At 39.2% G+C, this 25,187-nt stretch overlaps 1 protein-coding gene across 2 annotated transcripts in view; it reads left to right on the forward strand.

Moving 5' to 3' along the window:
* Positions 1-21,314, forward strand: part of HEPHL1 (hephaestin like 1) — an 81,974-nt gene extending 60,660 nt beyond the window's left edge. For both annotated transcript variants that reach the window (XM_015085317.3, XM_053203825.1), the window contains exons 15-20: positions 423-529; positions 11,865-12,087; positions 13,600-13,739; positions 18,285-18,447; positions 19,142-19,204; positions 19,301-21,314. In XM_015085317.3, the coding sequence (XP_014940803.1) occupies positions 423-529; positions 11,865-12,087; positions 13,600-13,739; positions 18,285-18,447; positions 19,142-19,204; positions 19,301-19,503 (899 nt within the window). In that variant the 3' untranslated portion in view covers positions 19,504-21,314. The remainder of the gene's footprint in view (positions 1-422; positions 530-11,864; positions 12,088-13,599; positions 13,740-18,284; positions 18,448-19,141; positions 19,205-19,300) is intronic.
* Positions 21,315-25,187: the final 3,873 nt, after the last annotated feature.

The raw sequence follows: 25,187 nt of genomic DNA on the forward strand, positions 1-25,187 counted from the left end.
TAATGAGATCTCAGCAGTTAAGAGTTTACAAAGCTCCCTGGTGATTCAATCAGAAATCAAGGCTGAGTCCTACAGTAACTCAAGTGTGCTCAAGCATAGCTCTTGTGAGGGAGATATGGAATTTGAGGAGAAAAAACAGTGAAAAATAAAATAAGTCTTTGTGCCTTGAATAAACATCAGTTGATAATATATAGGGCAAATTAGAAAGAAAGCTATAGTCTGAAATGAAAAATCTGCCATTTTGAGAATAGAGAAACTCAAGATGTGAGTTTAATTGGAGCATTTCTAATGAATGAGTAATTCTCCCCAGTAATAAATATTAACCAAAGTACATAAAGATCTGTTTGTTATTTCTTTAGGTAAAACATCTGGAACAGAAGTAACACTAGTAAATTCTTTCTATTACTTCCCATTTGTTTCAGGAGAAATAAAAACTTACAGGTGGAATGTCCCTAAAAGGTCTGGTCCAGGACCAAATGACCCAAATTGTATTCCGTGGGTTTACTATTCAACAGCAAACTTTGTGAAGGTAAGATGAAGGGGGCAACCAAAATGCTTAAAGTAATATGACTTTAAACTGGTTATTCAAGTTATCACAACTCTGGTGTGTATATGTGTAATGGCCAACAGCAGGGATCTCAAACTATGGCCATGCACATTTGTGAACATTGTCTATGGTTGAATTGAATAGTATTAAGAAAACAAAATTCAACTGAATAAATTTTAAAGATCTAATTAGCTTTATTCAACAATTCATGGGCAGCGTCCCATCTAGCAGATAGAAAGGATGTTTGAAGAAGTGTACAAAAATGAGAGACTTTTATAGGCAGAGGGAGCCAAAAGAAGGAAGTTGCCAGCAAAAAGGAGATTGTCTGGGGCAAGGTCACCTTCCTTTGAGGAATAGCAGGGGTCTCACTACTGCTAATCAGGTAATTCCAGATTGACTAGTTTAAGATTCTGCTCCTGGGAGAGATTGAAACTTTAGTTAACCTAGGAATTAAGCCTTAGTTTGGTGATGTGGGCTTAGCACAAGTGACTCTATTTTGGACCTGTTGTCTCTCTCTCTCTCCCTCTCTCTTTAACAATTCCCCCGTTTTGATCAGACTCTCATCTTTATTGAGAGATGTGATAAAAATTTAAGGCATTAGCATCTCTCCCAGCTACTGCTCTGAAGCTCCCACAATTTTTGTTCATCTTCTGTGTGGTATTCACAGGTCATAATGCTTTTTGTTGAATCTCTGTGGTATTTATAGGACACAACTTTAGGTTCACATTCCTTAAATTGGTCATTTTCTTCATTCTTTTTCTGTGTTCTAGTCTTAGTGAGATCATTTGCTTGTTTAGCAGCTATGAAAATGCATTTCAAGCTTTTGAAGGAATACAGTGCACCAGGGAGACTACTGTGATTATTATAAGCAGAATAATCCCCCATATCTGGTGTGCACTTTGGAACCATGATCTCCAAGGCCCAAACCAATCAAAATCAAATAAGTCAAAGAAAGACCAGGTTGAAGGAGTCATTTTCTAAAGCCAAGTGGCTTGTTCAGTGGTTTCGTGTATCTGAGTTTCAACTTCCCAGAAATGTTATCCAGGTTCAAGTAGTGCTGGCCACAGCAAACGCACCTCCTTGTTCAGCTAAAAGATAATAAAAGGCTATCATATGATCAAGTACAACTTTGGCCTTGCAAAGGTGCATACTTTTAGCGAGATCTTTTTGTGATTGGGGCAGATCTGATTTACGTAATCATAAGAATGTAGGGGTGAAAATGTACTATGATTTGCATAGGTATTTGTGTTTAACTGAGCAAAGTACAGTTACAACTGGAGAAAGGTAAAAATGGGATACTGGATATTCTGGCCATAAAAGTTGGACTTTGTAAGTGCACTCCTAACTGGTGGTAGTGGGGGGGTGTCAATTGAGAATAGAAGAAAAACTGGTTGGAGGGAGGATCACAGGGTCTTTAGCATCATGGATTTTGAGGACAAATCTAGCAGTCTGAAAGGTTTCTGTCTCCCCTCCCCCCGCCATTTAGCAAGGGCCTGAGAGATATAGATGATGGTGTTATCTTTCCAGGCCAATGCCAGAGTATAGGAAGGAAAGAGAAGAAGGAAGGGTTTCATGTTTAGTTAAAGCATGCAGCTTTGGTGTGGCATCTTGGATGGAAGCAGTTTATCACAATGTAGGCTATTTCTTTTCCTCGTCAATTTGATTTGGAAATCTCTAGCATTTCTACAGGAACAGATATCAGGTGTTGGAGCCTTTTTCAGCTTTGAGATGTGTATTTGAGATCTAGTTTTACAGAAGTTGTCAATGGTCAGGAGCACTTGATAAGGCCTTTTCTATGAGTCTCACTCCTACAAAAATATCAGAGTAAATAATAACTCTCTGTGAATGATAAAAGTCTTCAAAATTTTCCATGGTTAAAGATCTGATGAGAGTTCATTATAATGGAATTCATAAGGAAGTTTGGTTATTTCTGTAATATACATTTTAAAATAATACATGGAATTATGACTGATAAAATTATACTAGGGTATATCAAATTTCTAGGAATTTAATCAATTTCTAGAACATTTATAATATATATCCATATGAATATAATATAAAAAAGGCTTAATATTACTTCTTATTTCACAATGTTTCCCATGTAATTTAACCTATCAAATACACTTAATTACTTTAACATCTCTCTTTCAATAAGGGGAGAGAACAAATCTTTTGAGATGTCCCAGGACCCTCTTAAAATATCCCCAAAGTTGGTTCAAGGTCAAAACGGCTTAATTTAGGATTTGATTTTTGGGAGGTTTCTGAAAAATATCAAAAGATTTAAAACCCCTTGATCAAAGAGGATCATAGGTCTCTGTGAAACAATAAATAGTTATCCACTTAACCATAGTGACAAAGATTTCACAAGGTTAAATAGTGAGGGTTAAATACACAAATACAGAAGGTTAAATAGTTCTAAAAATATCTTAGCTCTTCTAGTAGAGAACACTCAGCTCTTTCAAGGAATTGAAGACTTGATAAAGACAACATGAAATACAGAAAATTATTTTGATATGATAGAATCTCTGTTTTCTAGGCAGATTATGTAATCTGGGTAAAAAAAGAAAACTATACACACACCTTTTATTATCTCTTATCAAGAGTATATCAATAATCCAAGAAAATTTTATCACTTTAACAGAGAGGAAACTAAATTCTAACTTTATACCAGTGTACTGTTTTTTAAAAGGATAATGAACATACTATTAGTTTCAGGGGTACAACATACTGATTCAACACTTCTGTATATTACTCAATGCTCACCACAATAAATGTCAGTCACTATCTGTCACCATATAATATTACTACAATATTACTGACAATATTTCCTATGCTGTACTTTTCATCGCCTAGACTTATTTATGTTAGAACTGGGAGTTTGTACTTCATAATTCCCTTTACCTATGTCACCCATCCACCCATCCACCGCCTCTCTGGAAACCACTAGTTTAACTTGGTTTGGAGTTAACTTGGTTTTGTTTGTTCTTTGTTTCTTTATTCATTTTTTTTTTTTGCTTTTTAGATTCTACATATAAATGAAATCATATGGAATTTTAATTTCTTTTGTTGATTGCACTCAGCGTAATACCCTCTAGGGCCATCCACATTGTCACAAATGGCACAGTCTCACAAATTCTTTTTATAGGCTGAGTCATATTCCGTTGTATTCCTCTTCATTTGCTTCCATATCTTAACTATTGTGAATACACTGCAATAAATATAAGGATGCAGATATCTTTTCGAATTCGTTTGTATTTTCCTTGGGTATTACCTAGATGTGGAATTACTAGAGCATATGGTTTGTCTATATTTAAGTTTTTGAGGGACTTCCTTACTGTTTTCCACAGAGGCTATGGAAATTTACATTCCCACCATCAGTGCAAGAGGGTTCCTTTTTCTCCACATCCTCACCAACATTGCTATCTTTTTTATCTTTTTGATTCTAGCCATTCTGACTATTGTAAGGTGTTATCTCATTGTGTGTTTTTTTAATGTTTATTTTATTTTTGAGAGAGAGAGAGAGAGAGAGAGAGCAAGTGGGGGAGGGGCAGAGAGAGGGAGATACAGAATCCAAAGCAGGCAGGAGGCTCCAAGCTGTCAGCACAGAGCCCGACCTGGGGCTTGAACCCATGAACCATGAGATCATGACCTGAGCAGAAGTCTCAACTGACTGAGCCACCCAGGTGCCCCTCATTGTGGTTTTGATTTGCATTTCCCTGATGACTAGTGATTTTGAGCATTTTTTTTTATGTGTCTGTAGGCCATCTGTATATATTTTTGGAAAAATGTGTACTCAAATCCTCTGCCCATTTTTAAATTTGGTTACTTGTTTTTTTGGTGTTGGGGTGTATAAGTTCTTTATATATTTGTAATATAACCCCTTATTCAAAAATCATTTGCAAGTATCTTCTCCCATTTAGTGCGTTGCCTTTCCATTTTGTGACTGGTTTCATTCATTGTGTAAAAGCTTTTTATTTTGGTGTGATCTCAGTTGTTTATTTTTTTGCCTTTGTTCCCCTTGCCTGAGGAGACATATCTAGAAAAAACTTGCTAAGACTGATGTCAAAGAGTTTCCTACTGAGAGGGAGAGAGAGAGAGAGAGAGAGAGAGAGAGAGAGATTCCTACCCTGTTTTCTTCTAGGGGTTTTATGGTTTCAAGTCTCACATTTAGGTCTTGAATCCATTTCAGTTAATTTTTGGGTATGGTGTAAGAAAGTGGCCCAGTTTCATTCTTTGCATGTGGCGGTCCAGTTTTCCCAGCACCAGTTATTGAAGAGCCTGTCTTTTCTCCATTGTATATTCTTGCCTCCTTTGATATAGATTAACTGACCATATAATCACAGATTTATGTCAGGTATCTCTATTCTGTTCTATTGATCTCTGTGTCTATTTGTGTGCCATTACCATATTATTTTTATTAGTACAGGTTTGTAGCATATCATGAAATCTGGTATTGTTGATACCTACTGTTTTGTTCTTTTTCAACATTGCTTTGACAGTTTGCAGTCTTTCATGGTTACATACAAATTTTAGTGTTATTTATTCTAGTTCTGTAAAAAATGCTGTTGGTATTTTGATAGTGATTGCACTGAATCTGTAGATTGCTTTGGGTAATATGGACATTTTAACAATATTTGTTCCTCCAACCCACGAACATGGAATATCTTTCCCCTTGTTTGTGTCATATTCAGTTTCTTTTGTCAATGTTTTATAGTTTTCAGAGTACAGATCTTAACTTCCTTAGTTAGGTTTATTCTTAAGTATTTTACTCTTTTTGGTGCAATTGCAGATGGAATTGTTTTCTCAATTTCTCTTTCTGCTACTTCATTATTAGTGTAGAAATGCAACAGATTTCTGTATGTTAATTTCATATTCTGCAATTTTGCTGAATTCATTTATCAGTTCTAATAGTTCTTTGGTGGAGTCTTTAAGGTTTCCTATATATAGATTACTCACCTTATTTCTATGGCTAGGATCTGGTACTATGTTGAATAGAAGTGGTTAGAGTGGATATTTTTGTTTTGTTCCTGATCTTAAGTGAAAACTCTCCATTTTTCACTATTAAGGATAATGTTAGCTGTGGGTTTTTCATATATCACCTTTATTATGTTGAGATACGTAAAATCGCTTTGTTGAGAGTTTTTATCAAAAATGAACTTTGTATCTTATCAAATGCTTTTCTCCATCTGTTGAGATGATCATATGATTTTTGTCCTTTCTCTTGTAATATGATGTATCACATTGATTTCAAATATCAAATTACCCTTGCATCCCTGGAATAAATCCCGCTTGATTGTGGGGAATGATTTTAAGTGTACTGTTGAATTCTGTTTGCTAATATGTTGTTGAGGATTTTGGTATCTATGTTCATCATAGATATTGGCCTGTGGCTTTGGGACTTTGTTTTGTTTTGGTGTGGTTTGGTAGTGTCTTTGTGTGGTTTTGGTATCAGGGTGACATATTGACCTTGCCCACCTGCAAGCCCATGGCAGTCTCAGACGGGCCCCTCAATAGCCTAGGGACCAAACCCTGCCCTGTACATCCACAGCAGGTCATTGCAGCTCACTGCACTGAAAGCAAACATGTCTCTGCCACAACAATAGGAAGCACACAACTCACATACGAAACATCCCTGTATCACATGGTTCTGGTGATGGGAGGACAATGTGTTACAGGGCAGTACAGTACATCTTTTACAAAGGCCACCATTTTCAAGAGCAGGAGATGTGGTTGACCTCTCCAATACATAGAAACACAGAGAGTTAGACAACATGAAGGGACAGAGGAATAGGTCCCAAATGAAAGAATAAGACACAATCATAGCAAAAGAGCTAAATGAAATGGAGATAAACAACATGCTTAATAAAGAATTCAAACCAATGGTCATAAAGATACTGGACTTAAGAGTGGATGAACTCAATGAACACTTCAACAAAGAGATAGAAAATATAAAAATGAACCAGTCAGACATGAAAAATTCAATAACCTAAATAAAAAGAAATACACTACAGAGAATCAACAGCAGATTACAAGATGCAGAAGAATGGATTAGTGATCTGGAAGACAGGGTAATGGAAAGCAATCAAGCAGAAAAATAAAATAAATAAAATAGAATAATAAAAAATGAGGATAGGTTAAGGGACCTCAGCGACAACATCAAGCATAATACCATTCACATTTTAGGGATCCCAAAGAAGAAAAAGGGGAGGAGAAAAATTATTGGAAGAAATAATAGCTGAAAACTTCCCTAATCTGGGAAAGGAAACAGACATCCTGAACCAGGAAGCACAGAGGGCCTCTGATAAGATTAACCCAAGGAGGTCCACACCAAGACCTATAATAATTAAAATGGCAAAAAGTAATGATAGAGAGAGAATTTTAAAAGCAGCAAGAGAAAAGAAAACAGTTACGTACATGGGAAGTCCTATAAGGTTAAACAAATCTTTGAAATGTAGCCATACCAGCTTTTAACAGGAAGTTTATAGCAATACCTCAAGAAATAAGAAATATCTGAAATAATCTAGCCTTACACCTAAATGAGCTAGAAAAAGAAGAACAAAGCCCAACACTAGTAGAATAAAGAAAATAATAAAGATCAAAGCAGAAGTAAGTGAAATAAACACACACACACACACACACACACACACACACAAAACAATAGAAAAGATCAATGAAACCTGGAGCTAGTTCTTTGAAAAGATCAACAAGATTGACAAAACTTTAGCCAGACACATTAAGAAGAAAAAAAAGAGAGAGGACTCAAATAAAATCCGAAATGAAAAAGGGGAAATAACACCTAACACCACAGAAATACAAAGGATTGTAGGGAGAATACCATAAAAAATTATATGCCAACAAATTGGACAACCTAGAAGAAATGGATAAATTCCTAGAAAGATAAAATCTTTCAAAACTGAATCAGGAAAAAATGGAAAAATTTAACAGAACAATTACTAGTAATGAAATTTAATTGGTAATCTAAAAACTCCCAAGTAACAAAAGTCCAGGACCAGATGGCTTCGCAGGTGAGTTAAATGATACATTTAAAGATTTAATATGTATTTTTCTTAAACTATTCCAAAAATAGAAGAGGAAGGAAAACTTCCAAATTCATTCTACAAGGCCAGCATTATCCATATATCAGTATACTTTTGATATTAAAATGGTTTTTTTACCAAGTTTATTAGTCTTAGCCAGCTTGACTCACATAAAATTTCCTTCCCAAGATTCCCTTTTACAAACCTTCTACAACTTCCTTTTTCAAATCCAAATTTTGTCCTTTGTTTTTTCTCTTCCTTATTTTGAAATAACCAGCCTCGCTTTAGGACAAAATTGGTTTCCTTTCCCTCAACGAAAATGCATCTCCGTTTCTTATATCTTCTTTTACCAAAAGCACACAGCCTAGTTTCCTTGTGAACGGAGTTGTTGCCTTTATTGTTTCTAGTAGCTTACGTATATTGAATTTTTAAACATTAAACACCTTAATTTCTAGTGAAAATAAAAAAGTAAATAATTGTTAGCTTTTACGTTGGTATTTTGTGGTTTGGCAAATTTAAAATACATTTCATACGACACCCAGAGACCAATTTGACAATAAATTTCATATTAAAAAAATAATAAAATAAAATACATTTCATAATTTGTAGCAATATATTCTTCCGCATAGTAAATTTGTTAACATGGCATAAAACTTGTTTACTAATAGACCTCAATTTCTGGGCCAGTGTTTTGGTGATGGACCCCTCGGAGGGTATAATGAGGAAGGCCTAGGTATTGTTTTAGATACCTTTTGCATCTTTGTTTTTTCATTGGCCTTTTGCAAGGAAAATTTTTTTAATGTTTTCTTTATTTTTGAGAGAGAGAGAGAGAGAGAGAGAGAGAGAGAGAATCCAAAGCAGGTTCCAGGCTCCGAGCTGTCAGCACAGAGCCCAGTGCAGGACTTGAGCTCACAAACCATGAGATCATGATCTGAGCTGAAGTCAGACACTTAAGCAATTGAGCCACCCAGGTGCCCCTTGCAAGGGAAATTTTAATGAAGCTATTTTGGAATCTTAAAGCCTTTTGGAAGCTTTTACACACCAAATAAAATAAGTATCCCTTTCTGTTTGCTTGATTTGGAAACCCTTGTTTTTAAGTGAACTTCTTAAATAAATTATTTTGTCTCATTGGAATGTTCCCCACAATGGCCATTATAATTTTAGGTTGTCTTTAGTTAGATTTTGCCATTTTGTTAATATTTATAGTTTCTGGGAAATAGTTCTAAGACATAAAATAAGCAGGTGTGCCAGAAGGTGGCATGCTCAACTCTTTGGAATTTGAGGACCCCATTTTTTTTAAGCTAAGCTTTTGGGTCTCTTGGAGCCAAACTAATACCTATGGGGGATGTGCCACTGGGTTGGGGATTATGTGGTGTTTTACAGAGTACCTCTGTGCACAGACATTTTCTTAAGTTGGTGAGTGACCTAGTGTCAATCTAACCCATTGCATGACCAACTTATCCTACCATAGGAGTCTTAGAGTTAGGTAACAGATGTTGTAACAGCTTTTACGTGCTCAACCCATGCCCACCAATTTTGTAGCTTTTGGCTTCCAATTTTCCATTAGCAACAGATTTTACCTACACAAAGCAAGTAAAACAAAATTGTATTTTGGACACTGTGCGGTTTTTAAGTTGGATCCAGTCTGATTCCAGCCAATAACCACCAGCAATTACAAATGTGGAATTTGGGGACTGAACCAAGGGCTGGAGATTCCAATCATATGGGGCACTGTAGAAAGCTAATTAGATTGGGAACTTGACACAAAGAGAGTGGAACTCAGAACCACGAAAAACTTTCCTACAGTCCTCAGAAACGGCAATAAAGACAGAATTCAAAGGGTTTGCAGGTACCATGCCTGTGTTTCTCATTGTCCCTGATGCCATCAGGAATGTACTTTGGATTCTATCATGGCTACCAATGCTCTTAAAAAACAAAACTCAATTGACTACATTTTAGAGTTCCTATTAGCTTTATTCAGTGTCTCACGAATCAAGCAGCATCCCATCTGGCAGATAGAAGAGAGCGCCAAAGAGCTGCACAAAATAACTTTCATAGGCAGAGGGGGGTGGGATAAAGAGGTTTCTAGTAAAGGGTGGATTGCTTGTGTCAAGGTCACCTTCATTTAGGGGGGATGGCAGAAGTCTATGAGGCAGATTACCTCACTAGTGATGACCATGTCATTCCAGATTAAGATTCCACTCCTGGGAGAGGCTGAAATTGTATGGGCTTAGCACAAGTGATTCCATTTGGAGCCTATTGTCTCTGTTAACAGTGGCTGTGACCGAAACAGTATGGCCAACAAAGTAAAAAGTATTTACCATCTGGTGCTTTACCAAAAAAGTTTGCCAACCCTTATCTAAAATATAGGTTACACACACACACACACACACACACACACACACACACACGAAATCCCAACGTTTCAGTTGCCAAATTTAGAACTTACAAGGTAGCTGGAAGCAAAAGAGAATATGTAAATAGATAACTATAAAATAAAAATATGTATTAATGGAGTTTATATCACGGATTTTGATGTGTGAAATCTACCACTTTTAAGGCATTACCATGTTATTATCTGGACTCAGGAAGGAAAGCACACTCCAAACATAATAACCAAAACTATAAACTATTTGAATAATAAATAAACTAAAGATTCAATATTGAATTCAAGTCAAATATGTATATATAAAACAACTAGTCTCGAACTTTAGGTCGCAAGTCAAAATCCTAACTAAAGGTGTATCTGACATATAATGAAGCATTGCCCATTATTTAAAAAAGGTGAAGGATTATCCAACCTTCCTCTAAAATATTAGATGGCTGCATTAGCATCCTTGAGTTGTACTGGACAGTGCAAGAGTTCAGGAGAGAAATACAAGACATTTGAAAAAATAAAGTTATATATTGGAATTATGGGAATATGGGAATATTATGGGATAATATGGAATTATGGGAATATGGGAAACCCACATTTGTTTATTCCTTTGTGCATCCTGGTAAATATTTATTGAGCACTCGTAATATGCAAATGGACCTACCAAGTTCTGTGAGGGATGCAAATATTCTTATCTTGAAGGAATTTATCATCTTTGGGGAAAATAATCCATGTGCACACCCATAATTATAATACAACTCGGAATCTGGTGAGTTCAGTAGGAGTACAGAGCTATATAGGAGACATTGGAAAGGGAGTCTAAGAAGAGAGAACATTATGAGCAAAGTTGAAAATAGGAAAATAAAAGGTATGTTTGGAAAATGTTGAGCATCCTATTGGCTATCATATAAGGTAGGAAAGGAAAGCAGTTTGGGGATTATAAGATAGAAAAATCCATTGGTGGAGCACATGAGGGGCTTACAGCCCTGTCAAGGATTTGTATTTTATGCAGTAGGAATATCATGGGAAAATCACTGATGACTGGTAGATATGGGGGTGATGAGAGTAAGCTGATGGTGCTCAAAAAGATAGGCAGCAGGTGAGGTGAGCCAGAGACCACAGAGGAACTGATTTCTAATCCAGGGTGACGTATTAAGATCCTACACTAGATGGATGGCAGATGGAATGGAAAGAAAGTAACAGAAAGGAGAAGCATTGTGAAGGGAAAAGAAACATAAGATTTGACAGCAAGCGAGATGGGACAACGTGAGAAAGAAGTAAGAATTAAACACTGAAATGAGGTTTTCTGACTTAAATGACAGGAAATAGCATAGTACTGTCAACAGAAATAGAGAGTTCCAGAGAAGGAAATGGTCTGAGGGAAATAATAAAATCCACTATAAAAATGCTCAGCAGATTGAATTGTTGCAGGAAGTACATCCAGATGGAATATCTAAATAGGAAGTTGGACATGTGGGAGTTTTCATTCAAAAGAAAGCTTAGGGGCTGAACAATTTGATGTGGAGGTCATCCATGGTCCCATATAATTTTCTAATTATCCTGTTCACTTTTACCCGTAGAAAATGGACTATAAGCATCTGCATGTAGCCTCACTTGAAAAGCAAACAAGAAAATAAAAATAAGAATTAATTTATTCAACAAATATTTGAGTATCTTCTATGTACTAGACACTGGACTATACTCTGGAGACTCAGTGATGATGGAAGGACACAGCCTCAGCCCTCAGAGAGGTCACTCTGTAGTTCATCTTTAGGAACACTCAAGGCTTCTTAATACTTATTTTGTGGCCAATAGTCTTTTCACAATGACTCTCATACAAGCATGCAATCTGTATTATTAAACTATGTAAAGGCTCTTCTAATTCAGTTTATTTTTCTTTCAGGATACATATAGCGGTTTGATGGGTCCTCTGATTATTTGCAGAGAAGGGGTATTGAATGAAAAGGGAAGAAGAAGCGATGTTGATTATGAATTTGCTCTCCTGTTTTTGGTATTTAATGAGAATGAATCCTGGTATCTGGATGACAATATTAAGAAGTATCTCAATAAAGATCCACGAGATTTTAAGCACACTGACGATTTTGAAGAGAGCAACAAAATGCATGGTACACCAGAGGTTTAAAAAGAAACCCTTGCTGAGATAAACTCATAGAAATTCCTATAACTGTAGGAAGTCCCCAGCCTCCTTCTCTGAACCTTTCCCATTCCCAGGGGCACCTAGACTGAGGAAAGTCCTCCAAAACTTTCCTTCAGAGGGAATGAACTAAGCCATTGGTTGATTGCCAGCAAGGTCCAGTGAGACTCTGGACCAATTGTTTAGGGAGCTCTGTCTCTGAAGGCTGGAATCCCTAAACTATAAGCCTATAAAGTAATTCTTAAAAAATGAATCATCACTTATTGGTGTATTTCTATAAGAATACACAATGACATCTAGCTAATCAAATTTAAGGGTGTGGTTTAACTGTTGCTGGGACTTGAAGCACCATGATCAAGTTTCTGTTTTAAAGTGTCTATGTTATTTATTTAATTCTATGTAATTTAAGGTTTTTTTTTTAATGTTTGTTTGTTTATTTATTTATTTAGAGAGAGGGAGGGAGAGGGAGAGGGAGAGAGAAAGAGACAGAACGCAAGTGGAGGAGGGGCAGAGAGAGAGGGAGACAATCTGAAGCAGGTTCCAGACTCTGAGCTGTCAGCACAGAACTCACGAACTGCAAAATCATGACCTGAGCTGAAGTCAGATGCTTAACCAACTGAGCCACCCAGGTGCCCCAGTAGTTTCGTTGTTTTTTTTGTTTGTTTTTTTGTTTTTTAAGAGAGTAATATGTTGACACATCCACACTCTCTGTCCAAGATCTACCTCTGACCAAATGTATACAAAAAGAGGGCTGGCCTGAGATCACAAAATCAGTTCATTGACAACATTGATTAGAATATAGTAGGCTGATTTCTGATTCGGCTACTCTTTCTCCTATAGTTTTGCTTCCCTTTCCCCAAAATTTCTTAGTATGCTCTCTATTTTTAATAAATGTAACTCATTTGGTTGTGCCATGGTGCACAGAATAAAAAGTTAGTAGAAAGAGTGAGAGTTTCCATCATGTCAATCCAGCTTGAGTTTGCTTTGGTCATTGTTAGGTCATGGGCTCAGCCCATGTGAAGCTTTCCTTCTTTTGGAAATTCAGGTATTCTTAGGAACTTGCCCTAAACTCGTTCTCAGAAAGTGAAGTATTAAAGAAATGGCTCTTAATTCATTCAATTTTGATTTATATAAACTTGATTCTCTGTGCTTTAGTTCACTCATCGATAGACTGGTATAAGTAATGGCTGCCTCACAAATGAGCCTCTAACCCTCTCCATAAAGAGAATATGCCAAACAAACAAGCAACCAAACAGCACACGTTGCTACCCAAGACGTAGCTTTTAAAAATTAACTACTACTTCCCTTTTCTGTCTCTCTTCTATAAGGATTTCTTAGTAATCTGAGTTTTGGGTCTAGAATGGTGGGGACATGTTTATCAGGTAGATGAAAATATCGGTAACCTAAAGATCTTGAACCATTTCTAAAACCAGATTAAGTACTGACCACTAATTGAAGGCTATTTTGTTTTTCACCTTCCTAGCTATCAATGGAAAGATTTTTGGGAATCTCCATGGTCTTATCATGAATGAAGATACAATGACAAACTGGTATCTGTTGGGACTAGGAAATGAAGTGGACATACATACCATCCATTATCATGCTGAGAGCTTTCTTTTCAAAGTAAGTATAAGGAATATGCTTTGGGGAAGACTTTTTGAACTAAAAGATTCAATTTTTCACTGTGAACAAAGAGAGTTATTTGGCACTAAGGCTTGTGAGGTTCATATTAGAGATTGGAACAGAATAATGTGAGCCCGTCATTGGGTGAGCTCGAGCCCCACATTGGGTGAGCTCAAGGTAAGCAGGAGTCCTGCTTTGGGTAAGCTTGAGCTTCACTTCCCTTTCTCTCTCTAGCCCCCCTCCCCGCAATTTCTCTCTCTCTGCCCCTCGTGGGAGTCTCTCTGTCTCTCTGCCCCTTGCTCACCTGTGCCCCCCACTCTCTCTCAAAAATAAACAAACACACAAATAAATAAGTAAGTAAGTTATCCCAAGTGCTTAGTGAAATCTATAAGGAAATAGAATAGAAAAGAATCATCACATCTAATCTGTGGAAGTAACTGCATTGGTCCTTTTCTAGTTATACAGGAAGGAATAAATAGTATATTTAGTAAAACATCTGTTTTTCCCCTCTGTATATTTATTTAACATAGTTTAAGATACCCAGTATTAGTCTACAGTGATTACAGTTTTACATTTTAACTGGCTATCCTGCTTTTCAGAATTTGGCTTTTTCAACTCACATGTTAAAAAATGTATGAAAATTTATAGAATTCAATAAAATTGTAAAAATTGTAAAAATTCAAAAAAATTGTAAAAATTTACAATAAAATTGTAAAAATTGTAAAAAAATGTAAAAATTATAGAATTCAATAAAATTGCAATTATTTTGTATTATGTCTGTAAACTTGTAAAATTCAGTGTAATTTACATTGAGTAAAAGTCCCTGTTTTGGAAAGCACATACAGTAGTGTCATCTTAAAATATAGGACGTCTCCATCACCCCCTAAAATGTTCGTGTTGCATTTTCTGGAGCCAGCTACTTCTGACTGATTTATTTCCATCTCTCTCGTTTTGCCTTCACGGAAATGTCGTATAAATACCACCCATAGCACTTTGAATCTGGCCTGTCGCACTTGGCGTAGGCATTTGAACTGCATCCGTCTCGTGTGCATCAACACTGTGTTCTAGTTGATTGTCGAGTAGGAGTCCAGTGGATGAATATACTGCGGTTTGCTAATTCATTTCCCTATTTAGGGACATTTGGGTCTTTCCTGCGTTGGGGTCATTACAAGTAAAGTCATTATAAATATTTGTGTACGTATCTTCCTGTGAACCTAAGGTTTCATTTCCCGTGAGAAAATACCTTGGAGTTGGATTGCTAGACCATGTGATACGTGTACACTTAACTTGATGAGAAACTGCCAAAATACTTCCACAGAGGCAGTGCCACTTTGCATTCCCACCAGAAAAGTATGGGAGCATCACCCGTGCCATATCCATGTCTGTACTTGGGGTCTTCCATTTTTATTCATTTTTCTTCACCATCTTATTAAGTAAATAGTGGTATCTCATTGTGTTTTATTTACATTTTCCTAATGGCTAATGATATTGAGCACCTTTTCATGTTCTTACTTACCATCTGCCATCTGTAAACCTTCTTTGGTGAAGTGTCCACATTTTATACCCATTTTTTAATTTCATTGTTTGTTTCCTTATCGTTGAGTTTGAGGAATTTATACGTACACATACTTTACCCGCTATGCAATTGCAAATATTCGCTCCCAGTTTGTGGCTTATCTTTTCATTTCCTTAATGTTATCTTTCAAAGAACATAAATTATTATTTTTTAATGTTTATTTATTTTTGAGAGAGAGAGAAAGAGAGTGTAAGCAGACGAGGGGCAGAGAGAGGGAGACAGAATTAGAAGTAGGCTCTCAGTTGTCAGCACAGAGCCCAATGCAGGGCTCGAACTCACAAACCAACAGATCATGACCTGAGCCCAAGTTGGACGCTTAACCGACTGAGCCACCCAGGTGCTCCAAAGAACATAAATTCTTAATTCCGATGAAGTACAATTTATTTTTTTTCTTTTATGCATCATGCTTTTGGTGTCATATCTGGGAAGTCTTTGCTTAACTCAAGGTTATGAGGATTTTCTTCTAGCAGTTTTATAGTTTTAGGCTTTACATTTAGACCTCTGACCCATTTTAACGTTCATATACGGTCAAGGTTTAATTTTTGTATATGGATATCCAGTCATTCCATCACCGTTCATTGAAAAGGCCACTGTGGGGGCGCCTGGGTGGCGCAGTCGGTTAAGCGTCCGACTTCAGCCAGGTCACGATCTTGTGGTCCGTGAGTTTGAGCCCCACGTCAGGCTCTGGGCTGATGGCTCAGAGCCTGGAGCCTGTTTCCGATTCTGTGTCTCCCTCTCTCTCTGCCCCTCCCCCGTTCATGCTCTGTCTCTCTCTGTCCCAAAAATAAATAAACGTTGAAAAAAAAATTATTAAAAAAAAAAAAAAGAAAAGGCCACTGTGTCAAACTCATATCGATTGTATATATGTGGGTGTGTTCGGGGACTGTCTATTCTGTTACATTGATCTACGTCTCTGTCCTTTCTTGAATACCACCCTGTCTTCATTACGTTAGTATGATAGCCAGTCTTGAAATCAGGTGGTGATTATTTTAGCTATTCTAGATCTTTGCCTTCCCATATAAATTTTAGAAACGGCCTATTGATTTCTATTAAAAATCCCACTGCAATTTTGATTGGAATTGCATTGAATCTGTACATTGGCTTGAGAATTGATATCTTAACAATATTGAGTCTTCCAATTCGTGAACGTGGCATACCTCTCCATTTATTTAGATCTTCTTTGATTTCTTTCTTCAGTGTTTTGTAGTTTCAGCATACAGATCTTGCACATATTTTGTTGGATTATTGCCTAAGTGATATCATAGGTTTTGGTGATAGTATAAGTGGTATTGTCTTTATTTCAATTTTTAATTGTTCATTGCCAATATATAGAAATATAATTGATTTTTGTATAATCGACTTTGTATCCTACAACTTTGCTAAATAGTTCTAGTAGCTTTTTTGTAGATTTGGGGGTGATGGTTTCCTGCATAAACAATCTTCTTTTCTGTGAATAGAGATGGTTTTATTTCTTTATTTTCCATTTGTATACTTTTTATTTCTTTTCTTCCCTTATTGTACTGGCTAGGACCTCTAGGATAATGTTGCATATGATTAGTGATGGGGGGAAAGGATTCAGTCATCCATCATTAAATATAAAGTTATCTGTAGGGGTTTTTTTTTCCAATAGATCCTATTAACAAGTGGAAGAAGTTTCCTTCTAATCTTAGTTTGCTGATGGTTTTTATCATGAACAGATGGTAAATTCTATCAAATGCTTTTTCTGCATCTATTGAGATGGTCACATTTTTCTTCTTTAGTCTGTGAATTATTTTCTTTAGTACATTGGTGATTTACATGGATTGATTTTCAAGTTTTGAAACAGTTTTCAATCTCAGGATTGTCATAATGCATTATCCTTTTTATATATTGTTGGATTCAAGTTGCTAGTGTTTTTTTTAAAGGATTTTACATTTATTTTCATGAAGAATATTGGTTGTAGCTTTCTCTTCTAGTAAAGTATTTGTATGATTTGGGTATCAGGGTAATGCTGACCTCATAAAATTAGTTAGAAGTGATCTCTCCTCTTCTATTTTCTGGAAGAGTTTGTTTAGAATTGGTATTATTTCTGCTTTAAATATTTGGCAGAATTTGCCAATGAAGCCATATGGACCTAGAATTTTAACTTGTTGGAAAGTCTTAATGTAATTTCAGTCTCTTTAACAGATAATCTGAATAGTGACGTGAGGCAGTTTTCATCTTAAGGAATTTGTTCATACCACCTAAGTTGTAGGATCACAGACAGTTATTCATAATATTCCTCTATTATCCTTTTTAATGTCTGTAAGGCCTTAGTGATGTCCCCCTCTTTCATTCCTAGTATTTGTAATCTGTGGGCTTTTTTTTTCTTGGTCTGTTTGTCTATGAGTTTGTATTCGTTTTTTATTCCTGTGTAACAAACTACTCCAAAACTTCGTGGCCTAAAACAACAAACACTCACTCACAATTTTTTGGGTCGGAAATCTGGGAGTAGTTTAACTAGTTGGTTCTGATTCAGCATTTCTCATGAGGCTGCAATCAAGATGTCGGCTGGAGTTGCAGTCATCAGGTTTGACTGGGACTGGAGAACCCACTTCCAAATTCACTCACAGGGCTGTTGACTGAAGGTTTCAGTTCCTCACCACGTGGGTATGGCACAGGAGCTGACTTCCCCCAGGCTGAGTGATCCAAGAGAAGGGAGCAAGAGAGAGGGTCTAAATCTTTTGGAAGTAGAATGCCATCACTTCTGGCGCACACAGCTGGTCTCACAGACCGACTCTCACACACTGTAGAAGGGGACTACAAAGGTTATGAATATCAGGAGGCGGGGATCATTGGGGGCCATTGTGGAGAATGGTTACCACAAGGTTTATCACTCTTACTGACCTCTTCCAAGAACCAGCTTTTGCTTTCTTTGATTTACCTCTATTATTTTTCTATTCTCAATTTTATTGCCCTCTGCTCTTATCTTTATTACCTTCTTTCCACAGATAGATAAATCTTACCGAGAAGATGTGTATGATCTCTTTCCTGGGACATTCCAAACCATTGAGCTGTTTGCAGATCACCCAGGGACATGGCTGTTACACTGTCATGTGTCTGACCACATCCACGCTGGCATGGAAACAACTTACACGGTCCTTCGGAACATAGGTACTGTTTTCTGTCAGTGATGATGGGTGATAGCACCGGGCTTCCTGTACGCCCTGAAAATAGGGGGCACTAGACCCCCCAAGAGCTCAGAGTCAAGTAAGAGAAACAGACATATAAATAGTAACTATAAGGAGTGCCTGGGTGGTTCAGTCGGTTGAGCATCTGACTTCAGCTCAGGTCATGATCTCACAGATGGTGAGTTCCAGCCCCACCTCGGGCTCTGCACCGACAGCTCAGAGCCTGAAGCCTGCTTCGGATTCTGTGTCTCCTCTCTCTCTGCCCCTCCCCCATTTGCACTCGGTCTGTCTGTCTGTCTCTCATAAGTAAATGAATAAATAAATAAATAGTAACTATAATAGAATGCGACACATGCCAAAATCGAGTACGGAGGACAGGTTCAGTGGCAGCAGTAGGAGGTAATGGTTTATAGTTTGGGGGGGCATGAGCAAACATTCTAGAGACTATAATGCTTCAGCTGGGTCTTAATGGGTGGGCAGAAGCTTGGAAGGTAGATGGGGTAAGAACAGCATGTGCACTGGTGTGAAGTAGAAAAGGGAGAATTTCAGAAAGACTTGCGGATACAAATGGGATAAAATCCTCATTGGTACAATGAAATAACTCTTGAAATAACTCACGTCATGAAAAGAATCTACTTCGTTGTTTATAAAACAATCACCTTGTCTTCTTTGTGCAGACAACAGGATCCCTTACTCCACCAAGTCTCCGTCTGGAGCAGCGTCCACAGTGCCCCCCAACGGTAATGATACCCTCCCCGAATCCTGCATGTGAGTGGTCAGTGTTCATTCCCTGGGGAAAGGCAGAGGACTGACACCTCACCTCTTCTTGTTCACAGAAGAACCTGGCAAGGAGCAGCTCTATTTCTTTGGCAAGAATCTGGGTCCTAGGGGAGCCAAAGCAGCCTTGGTCAGCCTCTTCATCATCGGCCTCCTCCTCCTGGCCTCCACAGTGGTTCTCTCCCTCAGTCTGCACTCTGCAAGGAAGCGGGTTGTGTACCAGGAAGTCCAGTCCTGCGCACTCCCCACGGATGCTCTGTGACCCAGCTGGCCTTCCTCAGCAGGGAAACTGGACAAGATACGTTCATCGACAAAGGTTTACATTATTCCTGGATCAGGCTCTGATCGTCCGGAACACAAAGCAATTTGCTTTTACTTATTTATTTTTTAATGGGCTGTGAATAATCCTCAGGTATGAAAAACAGAAAGGAGAATACGTGTGACCGAGAAAACACACTCGGCCTGTTCTCTGAATGAATTTGCTGAAGTGGGGAAACCCTCTGAAAGGGATCTTTATTTTCCATTTCTCATAATTCTTAGATTAGACAGTGCTTCCTCAGCTAACCATCCCAAGTTTCCAGAAGGACGACCTTGGGAAAAGAGTCATAAGTCCTCAGACATCTAACGGGAGTAGCACTGATTTTTCAACACTGTTATGTAAGACGCTTCTCTTAGTCGTTCCAGGGAAAATAACTTTCTGAGGAGTTCACGAAAATGTCTAACTCAGTATCTGCTGGTAGAATTTGATCAGATGAAGTTTTGGGGAGGCTTTTTGCCGGCTCTCCTGGCCTTTTCCACTTGAATATAAACAGCCTGTGCAGTTTGCCACAGAAGGCAAAGGTATCAGCATTTAAAAAAATAATTGCTGCTGTTTTTATGCAAACCTATAGAGATACTTTAATGTTTACACCTCACTTACATGTTTTTACAATGTTTCCATTGCAACTTTTTTTTTTTTCCAAAAATCATCTGGAGAATTTGTACTTATAGTTGAGAATGTGGAGGGCTGGAAGCTGTAAAATCACAGGCTAGGTTCTCCTGTGATGAGACAGAGACTCCCTAAAAGGTGAGTGAGAGATTCTACGAGGGAGGGAAACTTTGCAGAAGGCGAGTCTTGACTTGAGCTCTGAGTCTGATTTTTCATTCACCTAGCAGGATCTTCCCATGTCTGCATCTTCTAGGAAATAAAAACAGCCTCATCATGTGAAAAACACCAGAAAGAATTCATCAGTGCAGCTGACTGGTTGCGAGATCTTAAAACATTCTTGATTCCATGCCTCTTAAAGACATAGCCCTTTGTGGGAGGAGAAAACAAAAGAAAAAGAAAGAAAAGAAAAGGCTAGAAAAAGAGAATACCAGTGGGAAGTTTTTAATCAGTAAATCAGCTTTGAAGATGTGCATTACAGTTTTCAGAAAGGCTCAAATGTACAATTAAAATATCAGCAGCTAAAGTCAACCCATTACAAGGCAATCCATACTCTCTGTACGCCTAATGCCTAAACATTAGGTTAAGATTGATAAAAGCAACTTTGCTTATGACTAGACTGAGACATTGCCCTTAGCTCGAGGTGCCCTGCGATGCCAATGTCAATGCCAGATGAGTGATATCAGTATATCTGCTTTAGCAGATCATTTGGATGTCCAGGTGAACGAGCAGGACCTGAAAAAATACTCTGGTGGCGGGATATTTCATACTTTCTCATCTTCATCTTGGTGAGGGGAAACGGGTAATTTGATAGAAGCTATAGTCTTATATCAAACAGGATGCGAATGCTAGTAGCTGTTTGCTCGAATGTCATATCGAACAGCGTACCCAAAGGATTTTGAATTCCAGCCTGCTAACCACTGATAATGTGATTTTGTAGTACGTGCTCTACAGTTTTCATCTGTGTGTAGGCTGTTTACTTTCATAATAATAATTATGATACATGCCTTATTTATAACTCATCTAGACAACAAATTAGTTATTTTTTCCTTTTCTCTTAGTCTATTTTTTAAATGAAAATGAAACCACAGAGTAGTTTGATCATACATACCATTTCTCTTTTTAATAAAGTTTCCCAGATTATAAAACGGCTATTTGCATTTTTTTTCACTAAGTACTACCAATCCCTGGACTTGGCATAGGAGATTGGTTAAAAGAGAACTATCTCTTAGATTTAGCAATTATCTTAGTTATACATGCTAAAGGAAATGAAACAAAAATAACAATATATCTCCAGGAATAATAGGACGCCCCCCCCCAAACATTGTTACCTGAAATGTACCATACTTCTTTCTCTGCTGGGGTCCTTTGAGAAAATCAGTTACATTTAGATACATCTCCTGTTACAATGCAGGACGTGTCCTTGCTCCTGGCAGGGCCCCTCTCTCACTTGGCTCTGGACCTCACCATTCTTACTTGCTCAAGGACTTTATTCCCTCAATATTTTGTTTTCTCTCTGAGAGGAAGTCGTCAACGGTACCCACCACTGAAAGTAGAAAACAGAGGGCTGTTGTCCTCAATTTCATAACCTAGTTTCTCTGTTCCCTCCGTAGCAGAACTTGCTACCTGTAACCACCTCACCTCCCGCTTTCCTCAACTTATTCCAGGGGCTTCCAATCCAGTGTGCCTTGCTCCCACATCCCAATATGCTGCTGTCAAAGCAACAACCATGATGCCATTTCCAGTGGCTTCTTCCCCATCTTTATTGCCCTCCACCTCTCCGCAACAGTCGACAGCTCCTTCCTTCTTAACACCCTCTGGTCCCTTGGCTCTTCAACATGAACCCCCACCAGCCTTCCTTCTTCAGTTGTTCTTCCTTCTTAGGCTCTTGCTAGTTCCTTCTCTCCCTTATAACTTAAGTGTTAGCATGCCTCGGGGCTGGACACTGGACCCTCTTCTCTCTTTTGCCCTCTAGGGTAGGCTGAATAATGTCCTCAAAGATTTTGTGTCCTAATCCCTGAACCTGTGTTGCCTTGTATGGCAAAAAGGACTTCGCAGGTATGAATAAGTTAAGGATTCTGAGACAGACTACCTAGATTGGCCATAAATAAAGTCACAGTGTCCTTCTAAAAGGGAAGCAGAGGGAGATTTGACTATAGAAGAAGGCAGTGTGACAACTGGAGCAGGACACTATGCTGCTGGCATTGGAGACAGAGGAAGGGGCCACAAACCAACGAATGCTGTTCTAAAACCGGGGAAAGGCAAGGGAACACATTCTCCCCCAGAGCCTCCAGAGGGATCTTGGCCCTGCTGGCACCTTTTGTTCCAGTGAGCATGATTCTGGATTTAAGAGCTCCAGAACTCTTAGAGACTAAATGTGAGCCATCAAGTTTGTGGCAATTTGTTATAGCCTTCTCCATACCTTATTTTATGTATCTTCGTGAATCTGAGAACCATCTTTATACTAGAAAATTAAAAATGTGTTTGGGCTGCAGGCCACAAATCCTGCTCAAGCAGGATCACTGCGGCAGTCTCCTAACCAGCCTCTCCACTGTCACTCTTGTCCCTTCCAACCGCTCCAACAGCTGCAGTGGTGTTCTTCCAGATCTGATCATGTCACTTCCCTGGGGAATACCCTTTGGTGTCTTTCCATTTCACTTTTAATTATATCCAAACTCCTTACCTTGGTCTAAGGCCCAGCCTGATTCGGCCCGTGCCCACCTCTCCAACTTCATCTCCAACTCTTCCCTGACCTTTTATCAGGTCTTGTGCCCTGCTAGTTCTTTCCTGCCTCAGGACCTTTGCACAGGTTGCTTTCTATGCCTGGAATACTCTTCCATTCCCCTCCCTCTCTTTCCTAGCTCATCTGTGAGCTCCCCTGACTGCCCTCTCTAAAGCAGATCTCTCCCCTTGTTATTTCCTATCTCCACTGTTTTCCACTGGAGCAGGGGTGGGGGCAGGGCAGGCGGGGAAGAAGATGTGTCATTCAATCCCAAAATGTACCTTACACTTAGAAACAAAGCAATGTCATCAAAACTAAGGAGAGTCTAAGAAACCGTCATAGCTAAGAGGAGCTAAGGAGACAAAGAAACATAATGTGGTATCCTAGATGGGATCCTACAACAGAAAAAGGATCCTAGGTAAACATTAAGGAGATACGAATAAACTAGATTTTCACTAATATTAACACATCATACTAATATGTTCACGGGAGGGGGAAATGGATGCAGGAAGGAGTGGGGGTAGATGGGAACTCCCTGTACCATCTGTTCAATTTTTCTGTAAATCTAACGCTATTCTACAAATTAAAGTCTATTTTTTTATTGAAAAGCAGCGTTACACACACTCGTGTGACACCTTAAACAGTAAATTGATAAATGGTTAAACGAATACTGTTAAATTGTAATTGTGATTATCATTAGAAAGGAAAAATAGGGGTGCCTCGGTAGCTCAGTCGGTTAAGCGTCCGACTTCGGCTCAGGTCATGATCTCATGGTTCATGAGTTTGAGCTCTGCCTTGGGCTGTGTGCTGACTGCTCGGAGCCTGGAGCCTGCTTTGGATTCTGTGTCTCCCTCTCCCTCTCTGCCCCTCCCTTGCTCGTGCTCTTTCTCTCAAAAATAAATAAAACATTTAAAACAAAGAAGGAAAAACAGAAGGCACAAATAACAGAATATTCCCATAGCATCCATCAGTCGCCAGGCACTGTTCTTGGCACTTTACATGTGTTAACGCATTTGATTCTTAGCACAATCCAAAGAGGCGTAACACTTTACAGATGAGAAAACGGAGGCACAGGAGGATGGGCTAACTTTCCAAGGCCCACAGCTAGCTACCAGTAGTGCCAGCGTAACAAGAATATACAACAAAGGGCCTAATTCAGTTAATTTACTCAGGGAAGACTTTCCTAAGGCAATGACATCCAGCTGAGGTGAGGAGGGTGCGTAAGGCCAAGCAAAGAGGCTACAATGGCAGTGTCTGGGGCAGGGAAAGGCTTGGAGGAGGCCAGGGGCTTGGCCAACTTGGAAAACTTTAGGGGAAAGTGTGAAGTTTGGTGAGGCAGGCAATGGCCATGCTAAGAAACAGGGATTTTATCCTAAACCCATTGTACACTTTAAGCGGGGGGTGGGGGGACGTGGTCAGATTGGGTCTTTTAAAAGTTCCCTCTGGCAGCTGTGGGAGCAAAGTGGCTCCCACACCTAGGGGATATACTCCTGTATGTGGTAAGGAGATAGGATGGTGGCCTGGATTCCAGTGTTGGAAATGCAGGTGGAGAAAAACCATCAGATTTTCTATATTTAGGAGAGAAGCGCCCAGTGAATTCGGAAATTGGTTATGGCAGCTGGAGAAATGGAAACGTGAGAGGTGGTGCTCGAGGTTTCTGGCTCGGTGGTAGGGGTGGATGGTGGGGCATTCCGCCAGATGGGGAAGACGGGAGTTCCGGTTGAGAGGAAGGGGGGTGGGCTGCAGTCCTGGCCGTGAGGAGTCTGAGGTCCTGTGAGCCATCCAAGTGCAGAGTTGCGCAAACTGTTGGATGAGCGCTCAGAGGACAGGCCAGGGTGGAGATCTGCTGGAGGGACCTGAGGGCACACGGAGGAGGCCTGCACGGACCTGCCCAGGAACAAAGGGCAGAGAAGGCAGCCCAGGCTAGCCCAGCCCAGCCCGAGGAGCCCTCTCGCTTAAAGGTCCTGTCAGCTCCTAATGTTGCCCGCTAGAGCATCTCCTCGTGTCTACTTCTGCTCCTGCTTACTTCCCGTAAGCGGTTCAGGAGCAGCCGCCCCCAGCCCCACACCCGTTCATTTGCGGACAGCCCGTAGCTGGCTCCCATCCCGAGGCTCTGACTGGGAAGGCTGGAGGCAAAGCGCGGACCGGGCAGCAATAAGGGAAGCGGGAGGCTCCGGCTCACCACGGACCTCGCGCCTCCCCTCGCGCCCAGCCCCTGGAAGGGTCCAGAGTCCCCTCTTCTCTACACCTCTTATGGAAGCCGTTGCTCTTTGAAGCCTTTGCGGCTCCTTTTAACCCG

This window comes from Acinonyx jubatus, chromosome D1, assembly GCF_027475565.1.
Source record: "Acinonyx jubatus isolate Ajub_Pintada_27869175 chromosome D1, VMU_Ajub_asm_v1.0, whole genome shotgun sequence".
Taxonomy (NCBI): Eukaryota; Metazoa; Chordata; class Mammalia; order Carnivora; family Felidae; genus Acinonyx; species Acinonyx jubatus.